The sequence below is a fragment of the Rhea americana genome, unplaced genomic scaffold, assembly GCF_003343005.1.
Source record: "Rhea americana isolate MKP2758 unplaced genomic scaffold, rheAme1 scaffold_128, whole genome shotgun sequence".
NCBI classification, from domain to species: domain Eukaryota; kingdom Metazoa; phylum Chordata; class Aves; order Rheiformes; family Rheidae; genus Rhea; species Rhea americana.
The window spans coordinates 2,509,231-2,523,878 of NW_028185350.1; the positions used below are offsets into that span (position 1 = coordinate 2,509,231).

The 14,648-nt window shown below is 50.1% G+C and overlaps 1 protein-coding gene across 1 annotated transcript in view; it reads right to left on the reverse strand.

Annotated features, from left to right (window-relative positions):
- MSI1 (musashi RNA binding protein 1) overlaps window positions 1–14,648 on the reverse strand; it is a 34,158-nt gene that overhangs the window by 14,737 nt on the left and 4,773 nt on the right. Inside the window, exons 2-5 of the mRNA XM_085326122.1 lie at window positions 14,557–14,638; window positions 14,356–14,440; window positions 9,499–9,540; window positions 7,544–7,636 (exon numbers count right to left, since the gene is read on the reverse strand). Coding sequence (XP_085182248.1) covers window positions 7,544–7,636; window positions 9,499–9,540; window positions 14,356–14,440; window positions 14,557–14,638 — 302 coding nt within the window. The remainder of the gene's footprint in view (window positions 1–7,543; window positions 7,637–9,498; window positions 9,541–14,355; window positions 14,441–14,556; window positions 14,639–14,648) is intronic.

Sequence of the window (14,648 nt, forward strand, 5' to 3'; positions counted from 1 at the left end):
GCCGCGCGCGCGCAACCGCCCGTCAGAGCCGCCGCGCGCGAACACAACGGCCCGTCAGGGCGGCCCCGGGCGGAGGCCGCGGGTCCGGCCGCGGCGACTGCGCCGCCCAGGGGCGTTTTCAGCTCCTCTGGGGACCCAGAGGAGACCTCGCCGCTCAGAGGCAGCAGGAGCCCGACAGCGCACCTGAACCTGCCCGAGAAGTGGGGCTGGGAGAAGCGCGTGGAAAAGGGCGCCTACAGCTTCAGAAATGCCCATTAGGTTTTTATTATTTTTTAACAGAGCGTGGAAATAATCTGTGATCATAACTGTACRTTAACAAAGGCTTTTGCTGGGTGAATTGTCTTCCTCCCGCTCTCCCTCTCCTTAAATAAATATTTGTTTCAATTCTTTAAACATAGTCAAAGCAGGAGATCACTTTACTAGAAAACTGTTTAGCTTAGTGGTCAAGGCTCTCTCCCCAGGAACTGTTTAGCTTACTGATCCAGGCTGCCCCTACCTAGCGTCTGAGGTTAGAAGTTCAAGGTTTGTGCGTTTYTGCCCCATGCGCAACCGTTAGCCAATGGCTCGCTCCGTGGTTAGCCACGGGGATCAACAACGCCATGGAAGAAAAGAGGAAGGTCACAGTCCCAAAACACTCCCATGGCAGGGAATTAACTTTTTTGACAGGTACTTGGCAGTGAGGGGGTTGACACACACACATCTCYGAGCCTTAAGCCGTGTAACATCACCTCCTCTCAACTCTTCCCGTTTTTGAGACCTTCTTCAGCCCTGCAGACCAAATCGAAGCGGAAGGAGGAGACAGGCTTTGTCTTGGGGAAGGCAACGTACTCAGAAATTTAAAATAAAAAGATCCAGAACCACTTCTAACCCTTCAAGGATTTGCCGTGGCCGAGGCCCATTGCGGGAGGGAAGCGCCTTCCCCAGAGGTGAAAGAAGGCACCTGCCATGCTGGTGCCTGGTCTCCACGAGAGCAGCACAGTGGTGATGGCCAGAAGCGATGGCCCACAGGTTTTACAGAGGGGCCCCCCTCTGCCAAAGTAGCCCTCAGCCTAGCCAAAATATTCAGGTACCCAGATATGAGACATTTTGTACCAAAACGGAATGCAGCATGATCYACTTGGGGCTTGGCCAAAAGGCCTGATTTTTTCAATGGCTTAGTCCCACTATAATATCAACAGCTATTTCAATCTTCCTGGTACAGTCAGAGGTCTCTGCAAAACAGGAAGCCAATGACAGCTTCATTCAGATTAAAAAAAAAGAATCCAACACAAGTTTGAGCAGAAATGTTCAATGCACTTCCACATGAGCAGATCTCAAAGAAAGTTGTAAATATTCAAATAAATGCTTTGAATGCAGAGATGGGTGTCTTCCACCTGAACAGCAACTAATCATAGCTCAACTGGTCCTAGAAAGAATTCTAGCCACATATATGGGGGGGGGGAAGTAGGCAGAGGTCTAGTAGCTGCTGAGGCAGCTCCAGCATGAGAAATATAAACCAAATGATCCAGAAACCACTCAGCCATCCTGCCGAGAKGGGATTAGCAACCCTGAGAAGTTCTCCTGGCTGCTCTAACATGACGCGCCAATTTGGAGAGGAGAAAACCCTGACGCAGAGGCTGGCTCGGCGGAGCAGGCGTACTGCGCCCACGCGCACCTTTCTCCCATAGTTCCACAGAAGCTTTCTCAAAACTCTGCGAATGAGACTAAACCAAGGGAAAGAGCCTGTTCCCAGCCGCAGGTGAGAGGGCCAGCCTGTCCAGGTGTTCCTGCCTGCTCTCACGCTGCTCCATGGGCACCTGGCAAATATCAAATGAACCAATGAAGGTCTGAATGACCATTAATGCTGCAGCATTTTTGGCTATCTGCCTACCAGATGCAGAGCACAGAGCACCCTTTGTTCCAGGGGCATTGTCACCACAAGCCAAACTGCCGACTGACACAAGAGAGGTGATCAGATTCCCCTTCGCCTCCCCTCCCCATCTGTTCACTGCAACCATGCTACGCGTAAGAATTTGCATAAGTTGCCCTCTGATCTGGGGAAGAAAATCCAAAATCCAGTTTGGAAATCCAAGGCAGGTTGACAAGTAGCTTTGATCCCTCGAATTTCTAGAGAGCTGCAGATTAAAGATTAATTAATTAACRTTCTCCCAATCCAAAGTGAGGAAAATCAAGCCCAACAGAAGCACAGGAACAAGTATGCTTTTAAAGAAATTCCCCATCAGTATCTAAAGGTTCTCCAATTAGTGAGTGCGGAAAGCTCATTTCATATACTCAAGTCAACCACACCATTTTTCTGACAGGTGTACATGAATATGTATTTGTAACAGACACACAAACTGTCATCAAATCCAGCTAAGGATACCGTGCTTTTTTCTTGATCTGGACAGTACTAGGTTCATTGCTGAGTGAGATCTCAGAACCTGTCTTAGGCAAACAGCCTGGAATTTGGAGTAAGTATTAGATGGCAACCTAAAGGTCAGAACTGCACTTGGATCTCAGCAGTTTTTTTTTTTTCCCCTCTCTCTCTCATTTGCTCCCAGGGTATTTTTAGAGAGAGCAGGTCTCTTTCTAGGCATGATCTGTCTCACTGAGAGGCTGTGCTTTCGTGACCGACTCATCCAAATACGCAGATCACCTGCAGGCCCAGGGAGAGATGTAAATTGTTTTCAAGCACTTGTCAAGCACTCTAGGAGCCACAACTTATTAGTGAGTCATGCAAAGATGTCATCGTGAATATATTTCTTGTACTTCTGCTTCATCAAACGTAAAAAACACACAGGAAAGAAAACCATGAGTTCAAACTCCAGACTTTGGACCAGACCCCTATTTCTTCTGGAAATAAAGACAAATACCTCTTCATTTCTATTTTCAGTAAGGACCAACTTCTCTTTCTAAAGACACTTCCAAAGAACAAAAKACTGGCTGCACCAAGTTAGAGCAGAGGTCCAGCTTGTCCACCATCCCCCCAAGATACCAACCAACAGCAGACAACTTGGGAAGAACAAAAGGACAGGGCAAGGATATTATTTTATACTCCAGCAGATTCCCTCACCTTCCAGCCACTTGTGATTCAGGTATTTCCTGAACTAGAAGGGATGTCTATATATCTGAAAGACCATCCATGAATTTGTCCAATCACTTCGGAGCCTAAGTAAATTTGAATATCATCATCTTGGGGCAAAGATATCACAGCTTAGGTAAGCTCTGTGGCAGAGACCTAATTTCTTATGAGCCTCCTATCCTGTAATTTATTTGACTCTCTCTACCTCACAACTTTATCCAACTAACACTTGAAAAAGAAAGACAGCCTGAGGGTTGTTCGGGTTTTTTTGTTGTTGTTTTGCGTTTTTTATGATTTGAAATAAATAACCTTGATCATAAGCTCTGAGACCTAACTGTCCAAAGAAATTATTCTGTTGGTCACCTCCCTCCGCAAACCAAAATAGTACAGAACAACCTGTTCCTACAGGTTGAAGTACAAAATGAGGAAGCTGGGACTCAAGATCTTCTGGGTCATCTTCATGCATGTTGCACTACAGAGAGGACTAGCTAAGCCTGAGGTGGTAAGTAGACGATATCTTTCTCCTCTCAGGTTTCAGTGAGGCTGGTAGCCACATTCTAGGAGGCTGTTGAAATAGTCCCATATGAAGCCTGAAGAGTTTTAACAGTCCACCCTGAGCTAAGGCATTTGGCTACACATACTGTGAGTGCAATTCTCCCTAGGATTTCTACCCTATAGCTGAATAGGCCATCTTTAAAAAACATGCCCATGGTCTTAGCTTGCATCTCAGAAAGATTTGACTTTTGGATCCAGAGGTACTTCCTAGACGATCCCACTATATTCAAAGCCTATTAGCTGTACCTGACAAATGGAAGCCAGCTTGAGAGCACTCCTCAGTCTMAGTCACCATACTCCAAAACCTTTTTATTTTGTCCTTGTGAAAGCAGCAGCCCATATTTTTCATTCACAGTTTTGAAAGAAAAAGAAAGCAGTCCTTCTCTGAAGCAGAGAAGCTCTCACACTGTATTTGGGATCTTTGAAATTTCACATTTTCCTGTCAAAACCAAATCTTTTGGCACGAAAAAGAGGGGATGCTAGCCTCTCCCCTTCTTCCTTACCTCTAAGTAATGCTCATGATTTCCTTCACACACATTTTCATTTTTCTTTTGCCACTTCCATTTTAAAAAACTCAAATAAAGTTTTGGACTCAGCAAGGAAAGGAAAAAAAAAACAAAAAACAAAAAAAAGGAGAATAAGGGGAAGTGCCAACATGGAAATTACTTTTTTTTTTTTTTAATGGAATACTGTTTAATTTCAAGCCCTACCAAACAAACCAAACTTCCACTTTTTCTACTAATGAACATTTCTTCTGATCATAGATGCAACAGCACTAGCTATCTGAGTAACTTGCAAATTAACACTTCAGATTTGGATTGGAGAGAACATTGGGATAATCTAATTTGACCTCCTCTGTATTAGAGGCCACAGGATTTTCTCTAGTAATTCTTACAGCATGCTCATGCTTTCTGACTGGACTAGAATAAATGCCTTCAAAAGGCATCAATCTTGATCTGAAGACCTCAGGTGGTGGCAAACCCACCACATGCTTAGGCTTGCAGTCTCAGGGTTGCCTAGAAGATAACCTTCACTTGAAACTCATTCAGTTGTTTGTACTCCTGTGTCCTCAGAAGCAAAGGATGATCTCTCACTGACAGCTGAGCTCCAAACTGAGACTGCCATTGGATTCTCAAAGATCAACTAATATTCATCTCCAGAAACCTGGCAGCTTGATTTTAAGGAAGCGAGACACTATGATTTGTGCACACCTCTTTTTCCTCACACTAAATTCTAAGCATTTGCAGGGGTTCTTGGACAAGCAGGAGGCAAGAGGTGTAGTTTTTCTCCCTGCTAGCTCCTAGACAGCCATGGGGTCATTCAAAAGAGGGAACATAGACAAAGTCATTTCCTCAGCGGATAAAGCTTTAGAAAGGAGTCCCTGACAATTGCCTTTCAGACAGTCTCCATCCAGTTCCAGAAGTACTGGCCACAAATGACTTAGAAAACTTTTTCAGAGAGGCTTTCCAAGATGAGGATGACATGGCTGAAGTTTCATCACCTCTCACTATAAATTCAGGCGATAGGAGACCCTAGAGTCAGGTACCAGGAGTACCTCTAAAAAAAGGGATCCTAGGAAACCTCTGAAACACAAGAGGCTCCAGACTATCATTACAAACTCCAGAAGAGCCTGTGTACTAAATTCATGTTCTCCATAAGAACAAGTCACATCTGAAGCTGTAAGCAACCAACTTTTCTTAGCCCTAAAAACCACAGAGTAGGACATTCAGAGCTGAGAACCTCAAAGCTGACTGTCACATAGGCTTGCCTCTGAAATGCATTTCCCACTGATCCCGCACATCACTCTGCTTACCAGAGAGAATTTCTCAGGAAGCAGTTCTCCTGGCCTTCAACGAATTAACTGAGGCTTAGCCTGGAAGATGGTTGCAAGCYAGGAGACAGAGTTCTGATGAGTTTCCTCTTCAGCCAAAATGGCCAGATGACTCGGAAAGCTGCCCCAAGACAGAGAGTCAATCTAACCATCCCTGACCTCTCCCCGTGGCAACTCCTCAGAGCCAAGAAGCCAGCTGCATTAGCCTCATTCACATCTTGAATACCGGATGTTGTCCAGGATGCTGGTTCTTTGAGAATGAATTGCACTCAGCTATGCAGAACTCTCCCTTCTGCTTAGTCCAAGAGAACAATCTGACACACCAGTTCTTGCTAGTCTCCTGACATCACGACTCCTTTCAACACACGACCATTAAATAAAAGGAATATAACGACATAACACCCCCAAAAGAACTGGAAAGGACTTATCAAACTAGAGCAACAGACTGTAAATGCTTGTAAACTGTGAGCGCTACGTGACATGCTTCTGGTTCAAATTAACAGAGGTACTGTTAAGGTTAAAAGGTGATTACGCTCAAGATATTTGGGTCTCCTATCGAATGCATGCATCAGCAGCAGCGCAGAAGCATGTGCAAGCCAAACCGAAATCTTCAGACTACACAGCCACGTGGTCAACAACAATTTTAGTGAAACCCTTCAGCAACATCATGTAAAAGCTGCCAGGGACACAACACAGTTTGCTTACTTCTAACACAGAAAATAAAATCACACAGAACTAATAACTAGAAAACAGGGATTTCTGATGCACTGACCACTTTCCACATTACTATTTCTCTAAGGGCTGATTRGAAACACCAAAAAGTCCTACTTTGCAGTTACTATAGCAACCCAGGCCCTGCACAGATTTGACTTCAGAAGCTGAACAAAGGTACTGAACAACACTTATTTCAAACTTTCTGCCCAAAAGTTCCAATGATAAAGCAAAACTTATTACAAATCTCCCCTTCTTCACACCAGTTAGTGCACTTTAATAACAACATTGCCCTTTCACATGACCYTTCTTAAGGAAACGAATACCAGAAYCTTCATGCCTCACACTCATTACAGTTTCTGTGGTACTTTCTTCCAGATCCAGGATGCTATCAGGAACATCCTGGCAACACTGCTGCCAAGCAAACTGTGCTCAGCCACCTCTGCCTGCGCAGGAAGGTCCCACAGCCAGTACCCAACACATCCTGCCCCGAACAGCTAATCCACGCACAGCACCATTGAGCAACAGCGAAATAGTCACAGTGCCCTGCCTCGGAGGTGACCGCATTCAGCATTTGGGTATGAYGATCCCCTTCCATTCCTAATCCCATTTAAAATGTTGCAATCCTTCAGTCTAATATTACTGCTATTGCACCTCAGAGTGCTCGCAGYTTCCTGATGCAGCTGATGGGCCAAGACTGAGCCCCTCTCTATCCTCCAGTTCTGTCTCAACACATGATTTGCACAACTGGCTGTCAAGGACCAAGGACACAAATGACTTCAAATCACAGAAGCCTGCCCTGCCCTGCGCCAGCAGCTGGCACAGAAGAAGCCATGCTAACACAAGGGACAGCCTATTTGCCAAGTTTCCTTCAAACATCCAAAAACAACATCACCACTTGCCCAGGACTCAGCAGGAGAAATTGCAGGATCTAAGGGCTTATTTTTAATAAAGGATTACAGAAATATCAATCACAAGGCTTAGAATGAGAAACAAGGCCAAAATTCACAGGCTTGATGCTGAAGCAGATCTGTTAAGAGTGTCTGCAAACTTTCCTTCAGCATCTGAACAAACTGCAAATCTGCAGGACCAAAATGATGCAAGAGGCCTCTGGGTCTGGAGGAAGAAAAACCACTTTCCTTAGCYCAGATCCTATCCACTCCAAGAACGAGCACAAGCTCTCCGTTTCAAATCAATACAGGGCAGGAATCACAAGCTCCAGCCCCTACAAAGAAATTACAGCTACCCAACATCTGTAGCTGACCTTCAATTTACTTAACCCCATGCAGAAGACTCAGACTCCTAATCCTGCCTCCAAGACTTCAGAAAACTCCTTTTTGTCCCAGCAGCAACAGCTTTGATCCAACACCACTCAAGAGACTTACCTTCCCAAATTGCTCAAAGTATTGTTTCACATCCTCCACAGTAGTGTTCACTGACAGACCACCCACAAATATCTTCTTCGTTCGGGTCACCATCTGGAAAAGGGAAGGACAGGAATTCACCGAATAAACCAAGAGGGAGCAGAGAACAAGACTCAAAAGGCCACTAAATCCCCCTCTGCTGCCAGGAAGACTCTGCCCCCTCGCCACAGCTAAGCTTCCATCCACTGGAGCTCCACAGCCAAATGTGCCCACCAGCGTTCCCTGTGCCAGACCTCAGTGCATGCTCTCAGCAGGCACTGGCCCCCTCGCACCATCCTGCCTGCTCACGCTTACCAGGCCATCGACATCTCAGCCCTCGCTAGTTCGCACTCCATCTCCTTCCAGCGGTGCCACCCAGCCTCGTACGGCACTTCCCCAGCCTCTCTGCTCGCTACCCTGCTCGCCACTTGCTCAGCACGATCCCAACCCCGCCGGGGACGCAGGCCATTACTGTCCCCTTCCCAGCACGCCAGTGCTTGCTCTTGGCTCTTCCTGCAGCCCTGCCACTTTGCACCCCACCAGCCTCTCGCCGGCTCCTGCAGAGGCCTGCGCTGCTTTCCAGGGTGGAAAGGGGCTGGAGAGCTGCCGACACAGGTGGGCTCTCCGGGCCGCGCCGTCCTAGCTCACCAACTGCRCAGCGCCCCGTCTTACATGGGACGAGCCCCATTTCACACCCCTTCCCCAGTCACTTAAATGGAGCCCAGGAGACGCCAGTTAAATCACCTTTTCCTTCRGAGGAAGGCAAAGGGAAGAACCCTCCACCACTTCTCACTCATGCAGCCAGGGCAAGGAAAAGGAAAAAAAAAAAAAAAACCTAGCTACCCCGTGAGGGGCCATCGCTGCCAGGCTGAGGCACACCGACATCCTTTGAACTGGCTCTCCAGCTGCATCCTCCCCTTTGCTGCTTGCCTACACCCCTGCTCTCAGAGGAACACATGGTCCTAATTACCCCAAGGAGCATAGGGCTAATCCGCAGCAATTCCCTGGCTTGGAGAGCGGCCCGTTCTAACACTAAAGCACCTTCTGTCACCAAACTGCTTAATGGAATTAACCCAATTCCTACCATGTGCTTCCTGGCTCCAGTTACTCAGGATACCTGCTCACCGATTGTTCCCCACGACTTATCCCCCTTCATTTCCCTCCCTGCACCAGCCTCTTCTTCTGTCTGCACTTCTCACYGCTGCTTCTCCCAAGCTCTTTCGTGACAGCACTTGGAATTGAGACCATTAAAGTAAAAGGGAAACACAAATCTGTATTTCATTCTAAAAGCCGTCTCCAGTCTGCTGTTGGCTCCTCAGTTAAAAATTTCTACTTGCAGGCCTGGAACAAGTTCCTGCAACTGTTCAGTTTGATGCCAAAGCTTCTTGCAGATAAGGTCTAACTCCAAACTCCTTCTGCCTTTTCCAGCACAGAAGCACTCAAGGGCATTTCACAAAATGAAATCCTTTTCCTGAAATTCCCGAACAAAATGGAATTCCTTCCTTGCCATATGTTCATTCATGCACACATGCATGCATGCGCACATGCATGCATGCGCACACACAACTCTCCTTCCACCTGTATCACAGAGCACCATGGAACTGCTCTGCATCTCCTTAGGCCTGTAACTTCCAGACACTGGCTGCAGGTTAGGAAGGACCAGCTTCATCCTAGGCAGAGTTTAGTTCACCAGTTCTAACTGTTGCCATCCCACAGGGTAACGGAGAGGCCTGTYGGCTCCTCCAGCGCCGCGCAATCACCCCACGCTCCACCGCAAGCCGGACGGCAGCRTACCGCAGCTCCGTGTGCTGAAGCTGACAGTGCAGCAACAGCAGCTCATACTCAAAGCGAGTCCTGAGCAAGCTCGCACAGAGGGCCAAGATTCACCACCACAGACTCCACCCTTTGGAGCAGCAAGGGCTGCATGCGGTACCCACCTTGGGCTGTGCTCGGCGGGGGAATGCTACCTTCGGGTCAATCTGAAAGAGATGAGGAGAAGAAGAGGTGAACACGCTTTTGTCGCTGTTTGCGAACACAGGATTTCCTCCACGTGCCCGGCGTTCTCTGCCCACCTAGCACCTGGGAGACACCCAAAGAATCCAGTCGCAGGCGGCAGACAGCTCTCCTGCCCGCAGGCTGCAACCCGCCAGACTACAAGTCCCAGCATGCAGCAGCCTGGCTCCGGCTGAGCAGTGGCCAGAGGCACCCAAGAGCCCGTCACATGCTGGGATTAACCTAACCGGCGTGGTTGCACCCTCCCACTCAGCCTGCCCCTGGGTGCCCTGCATCAACGGCGTCATATTAAAAGTGCTTTCTTTTGCCCTTTTGCTCTCCCCCTACGCTCCACCTACAAATAGAGCTCTCCTGGCGAATGACAGGATGGAAAAGAGGCAGCACACAAAAAGCCAAACACTTCATCCCACAAACCATAGGATAAAGAAATAAAAGAGCAGACAGGAAGGTGCAAATTAAACAGAGGAGTCCAAAGCCCAAAATGCTGCAGCTCTGGCCGGAAGGCAGCRCGCTCTCCCCCTCCTGCCCGCTGCGCCGCACACAATGAAGCGATGCCTCCCCTCCGCGGGCTGAGCCCTCCATTGTGCCGCTGCCCGCTCAGCCTCTCTGTAAACCTGCTGTCCGCTGGAGCTGCCGCGTCTCAGCACCCCCATCCAGGTGCCGCACGTTCTGCTGGGGTCAGCAGAGACGAGCGCGTGCCTGCATCAGCCTCACATCACCGCCACAAAAGCTGGGAAAAAAAAACTAACGCAGCTGAAAGCCAAACACCCATGAAAGCCTCTGCTCCTCCTCAGCCACCACTTCATTCTTTATAGCCTATTTTTACAGCAACTCTTGTAAAGTTACATCACATCAGGGATGATCCAGACCTACAAATCAGCTTAAGGAAACCTGTGTTAAAGGCAGGTCTGGTTCATCCCCACGCCTGGGAAGGCCGTGGCCGGCACAGCAGCCCGGCGTCGGCCCGGCAGCTCGAGCAGCCCCGAGGAAGCCGCATCTCTCCCGCTCCGCTCGCGGCCATTGTTCGGCCTTCCAGCCYGGCCGCCCTCCTGCCCCGCGCCCCTTCCCTTGTCACGCCGACCCAGAGCTCGGCCTCCCAGCCCTTCCACCAGCTCCCCTCCCTGCCTTCCCCACCTCCGTCCTGACTCACAGCCTGCTACATAAATAAACCCAGCACGTAAGTAAACAGAGGCAAAAGTGAAGAGCACAAATAAACTCCAAAATAAACCTCCCTCCACAAGCTCCGAGCGCAGGCATATTAGCATACCCTCCAGGTGCCTCCCCAGGGCATCCGAACCGTCCGTCCTGTCCCTCCCCTCCCCGCGTGCGTACACACACACACACACACACACACACACACACAAACCCCTCCAGCTTCCTGGCTAGGGTAGAAACCCACAGCGAATACTGAGGACAGGGGACGGCAGGAGACCAGGAGGCTGATGGCAGATAATAAGCAAAAACAATAATCTACTGTCTTTTAGTTCTCAGCTAGTGTCATTCAGCTCCTGCCAAGAAGATGCTTTCATACTCTGCAATGCTAAGCTCGGCCTCATTTTCTCATTACCCTGAGTGTGATCAACTGGGCAGAGATAACGCRTCCTCCTGGCTGGAGGGAGCAGGCAGTCATTTCACAAATTCTTCTGCACAAGTAGCCTTTGTTGCAGGTGGAGCGAGGCCCGGCTGAGCGACCGACGGGGCAGCCCTGRGAACACGCGGAGGGGAGCGGCTTCAGCACCGGACTCGAGTTACTAAAGCTGGACTGCTCCTCAGTTGTTGGAGTCTTTCTAATTAAAGCAAAAGTGCTCGTACCTTATTCCCTCATTTCTGTTATTAAAACAAATAGCTGTGGAGGAGTTGTGTTTCAGTGTCACCCGCTGACGTATGGATCTTTTTTACAAAGCTAGATATAAATCTGCTCAAAGAGTAAAAGCGTTCAGAACTGCTCAGATTGTATCTGAAAACAAAAAGCCAGTATTGGACTGCAGCGAGTGGAAGTCACTTAAGCAGGAATCGCTCTCATTTTGCCCTGCTAGGCTTTCGGGACAAGGAATCCCTCTGACGTCGCAGGCGTACCGACAGCCAGGCTCAGGCGCCTCGGTAATGCTCTTCAGGCCGCCGAGCAATATTTAACGGCGAAGATCACACAACCYGTACATTAACCTGGCTGGTATCAGTGCCCTTGCTGCCCAAGAGCAGGGGGAGGGCAGGGAAGGACCTGTGAGACCTCAAAAACCACACTGGTGACGCTTCGACTAGGTTTGCTCATTCCCCACACCTCGACAGCCAGCCCCATCCCCTTAGCCAGCGCTGCGCTCGGAGGTTCACGTTACTCTCCACCACCAAAGACAAACCYGACAAAAACTCAGCAACAAAGAAACGATACAGCCGCCAAACATCTCCAGGACTGMTCTTTCGCGAGCGCTTGAAGCAGCAGCTCAAGGCAGCGGCCAGCTGCAGCTTTACAAAGTCACGCAAATCTTTTACCTTGAGACTGCAAAGCCAATTCTCATATCAAGCATTTCCATAAATAACCCCGTAGGCTGCCACTATCTAGCTTACAAACAAAGAGAAGTCTGAAAAGCACAAGGTTTCCCCAGAGAATCAGGCCAACAACACTCGCTAGGTTAGGAAGAACTGGGAAACAATGGAGCAACAAGTTGGGCAGACACCATCTACCAAGCGCTGTTTACCAGGAGACACCCAGCCTAGGGAGAAGACTATCCATCCAGGACGGCAGGCCCCTTCCTGCGAAGTTTTACAAAAGCCTACATTAGAATCAAGATGCGTTTATGCCATTTAACCCGTGACTCAGAGCAGAGGCCCTCAGCGAAGCAGGCCCAGGAAGGCTCCCTGCAGCGCACCACCACCCATCTCTCACCCGGCAATTACCTGGCAACATACCCCAAAACGTTTGACCCAGTTTAAAATGGAACAAGTTGAAATACGGAAAGGAGGGGGGAAAGGATGGAAGTTCCTAACAAAGGGAGGGCTCGGGCGAAACTGCCGCCGCTGGCTTTGCCGCCCCGGCCCGCCGCACGGAGCGGATGCGGCAGGGAATTGCAACGGCCAGCCAGTGCTCACGCGCCCCCGCCACGAGGCCCTTGTGTTCTCCTGCAGCAGCTCCCCCGGCCGCCCCTTCCCTTCCCTTCCCTCCCTCGCGGCCCACGCCGTGGGCTGCAGAGGGGCTCCAGGCCAGCGGCAGCGGCCGTTCAGACAGAAGAATGGAGGCTGTGGATTTCACCTCATTCCTATCCCCAAAACGCTTTTGGGATTACTACTGCTACAGACACCCGCCACTTGCCTTTTCTTGAGGGGTCTGTGCCAGCCCACAGACTCCTGACGGGACTAGCTGATGAGACACCGTGTTTACACAAGCTATTAAAAAAAGAAAGAGAAAAAGGAAAACCCTGGGCCCTCCACAAAACACTGTATCGTAACCCTCCCCCAGAGCAAAACTCACTTTACATCCCTCACGAAAGAATGAGGTTTAAGAGTCCTGGGAATCCACCCTCAGCGAGGAAGGCTGGGATAGGTTTAACCCGGAGTTCCCATGAGGAGGAAGGACCTGTACACATCAAAGGGAGCGATCCATGCAGTTGAACAGGAACAGACATAAATCTCACTGCAACTCACGCTGTAAACCCTAAGAAAGGGGGTCTCGCTCTCCCGCCCTCTCCATTCTGCTCAGATAAAGAGGAGGAGGTCGGAGTTACCGCACGGGAATTAAAGTTACGCATTTGGACTCCTCACAGTCCATGCTTAGAGCCGGAACTTCTTTCGCCGTGTCACTCCTTCCAGCGCCCACCACTCCCCCCATCGCTACCCTCACCTTCACCCCCAGGGCAGCAATAAGAAAAAGGAATTCGAGAGAAGGCAAGTCACTAAAACTACRGAGAAAGGACCTCCCACTCAGACATCTAACCCCCACCCCCCAAAACAGCCTACACATCTCCCCAGCGCCGCCGATTTGCAATGCAGCAGCGGCTATGATACACCACAGAGCCAGGGAGCTACCCAAATCTGCCCGCAAGTCCTCCCAGGGGCTCCTGAACAGCTTTTACTGGCGCAGCGAGGGCTGGAGCCATGGCTGATGTTTTGAAAGGCGGTCGGTGGCCCACATGGGCGGGCACCGGCCACGCTCAGAGACAATAAAGTCTTGAACCTTCACTACCATTACAAAAACTTCGTCTGGAGAAACCACAAGAGAGTACAAGGATACAAGGAACGAACAGTCTCTACCGAGGGGCAAACACATACCCGGAGAAGCCACAGCTACAGCTGGAGAAAACAGGGCCTTGGATATTGCAAGGAGCGAGCCGTGTCGGGAGGGATGCGCACCTCCGGGGAAGGAGCAGTGCTCACCGGAAAGGCCGAGCACGCGCGGGGGGCCAGGCAGCGTCTCCCCTCTCCCCCAACGCACATGCCTTCGTTTCCCGGTGCAAATCCTCACCCCAAACGTTCGCGGTTGTCCCGCCTCACGGAGTGCCACGGTCACTTCTCAAGGGGGCCTTGCGATCAATGGGCAGGATGAAAACCGTAACCAGGGATCCACAAATCAATATCCGGACATTYGGTCACCGATCGATACCAAACCCCGAGCTCAGACAACAGCTACTTTACCAGCTGATAAGTGGGGTGGAGAACGGGCCGATCAATCTTTATCGGTAATCGATAGTTTACAACCTCTAACTGGAAATCAAACACCACGATCGATAGCTGCTCTGAGCACAGCCGCTCCGCCGGCCAATGCACCCCGCAGAGGAGAGAAGTCATCTCACCGTCTTGGAGTCCAGTTCATGTCTGGATTGGGCCAGAACCTTGTCGACGCCAGCCTGGTCCATGAAGGTGACGAACCCGAAGCCCCTGAGCCCCGCAGGCCGGGCAGGAGAGGGGGGATGCGGAGAGAAGAAAGAAAGTTGGTTAAAGTGGCGGCCGGGCTGCGGCGGGGGCGAAGGGAGGAGCCGGCGCGGCCTCCTCACCTGGATCTCTTTGTCAGCGGGTCCCGCATCACCAGGCACTCCTTCACCTCGCCGAACTGCCCGAAGTACTCCCGCAGGCCCTCTGCAAGCAG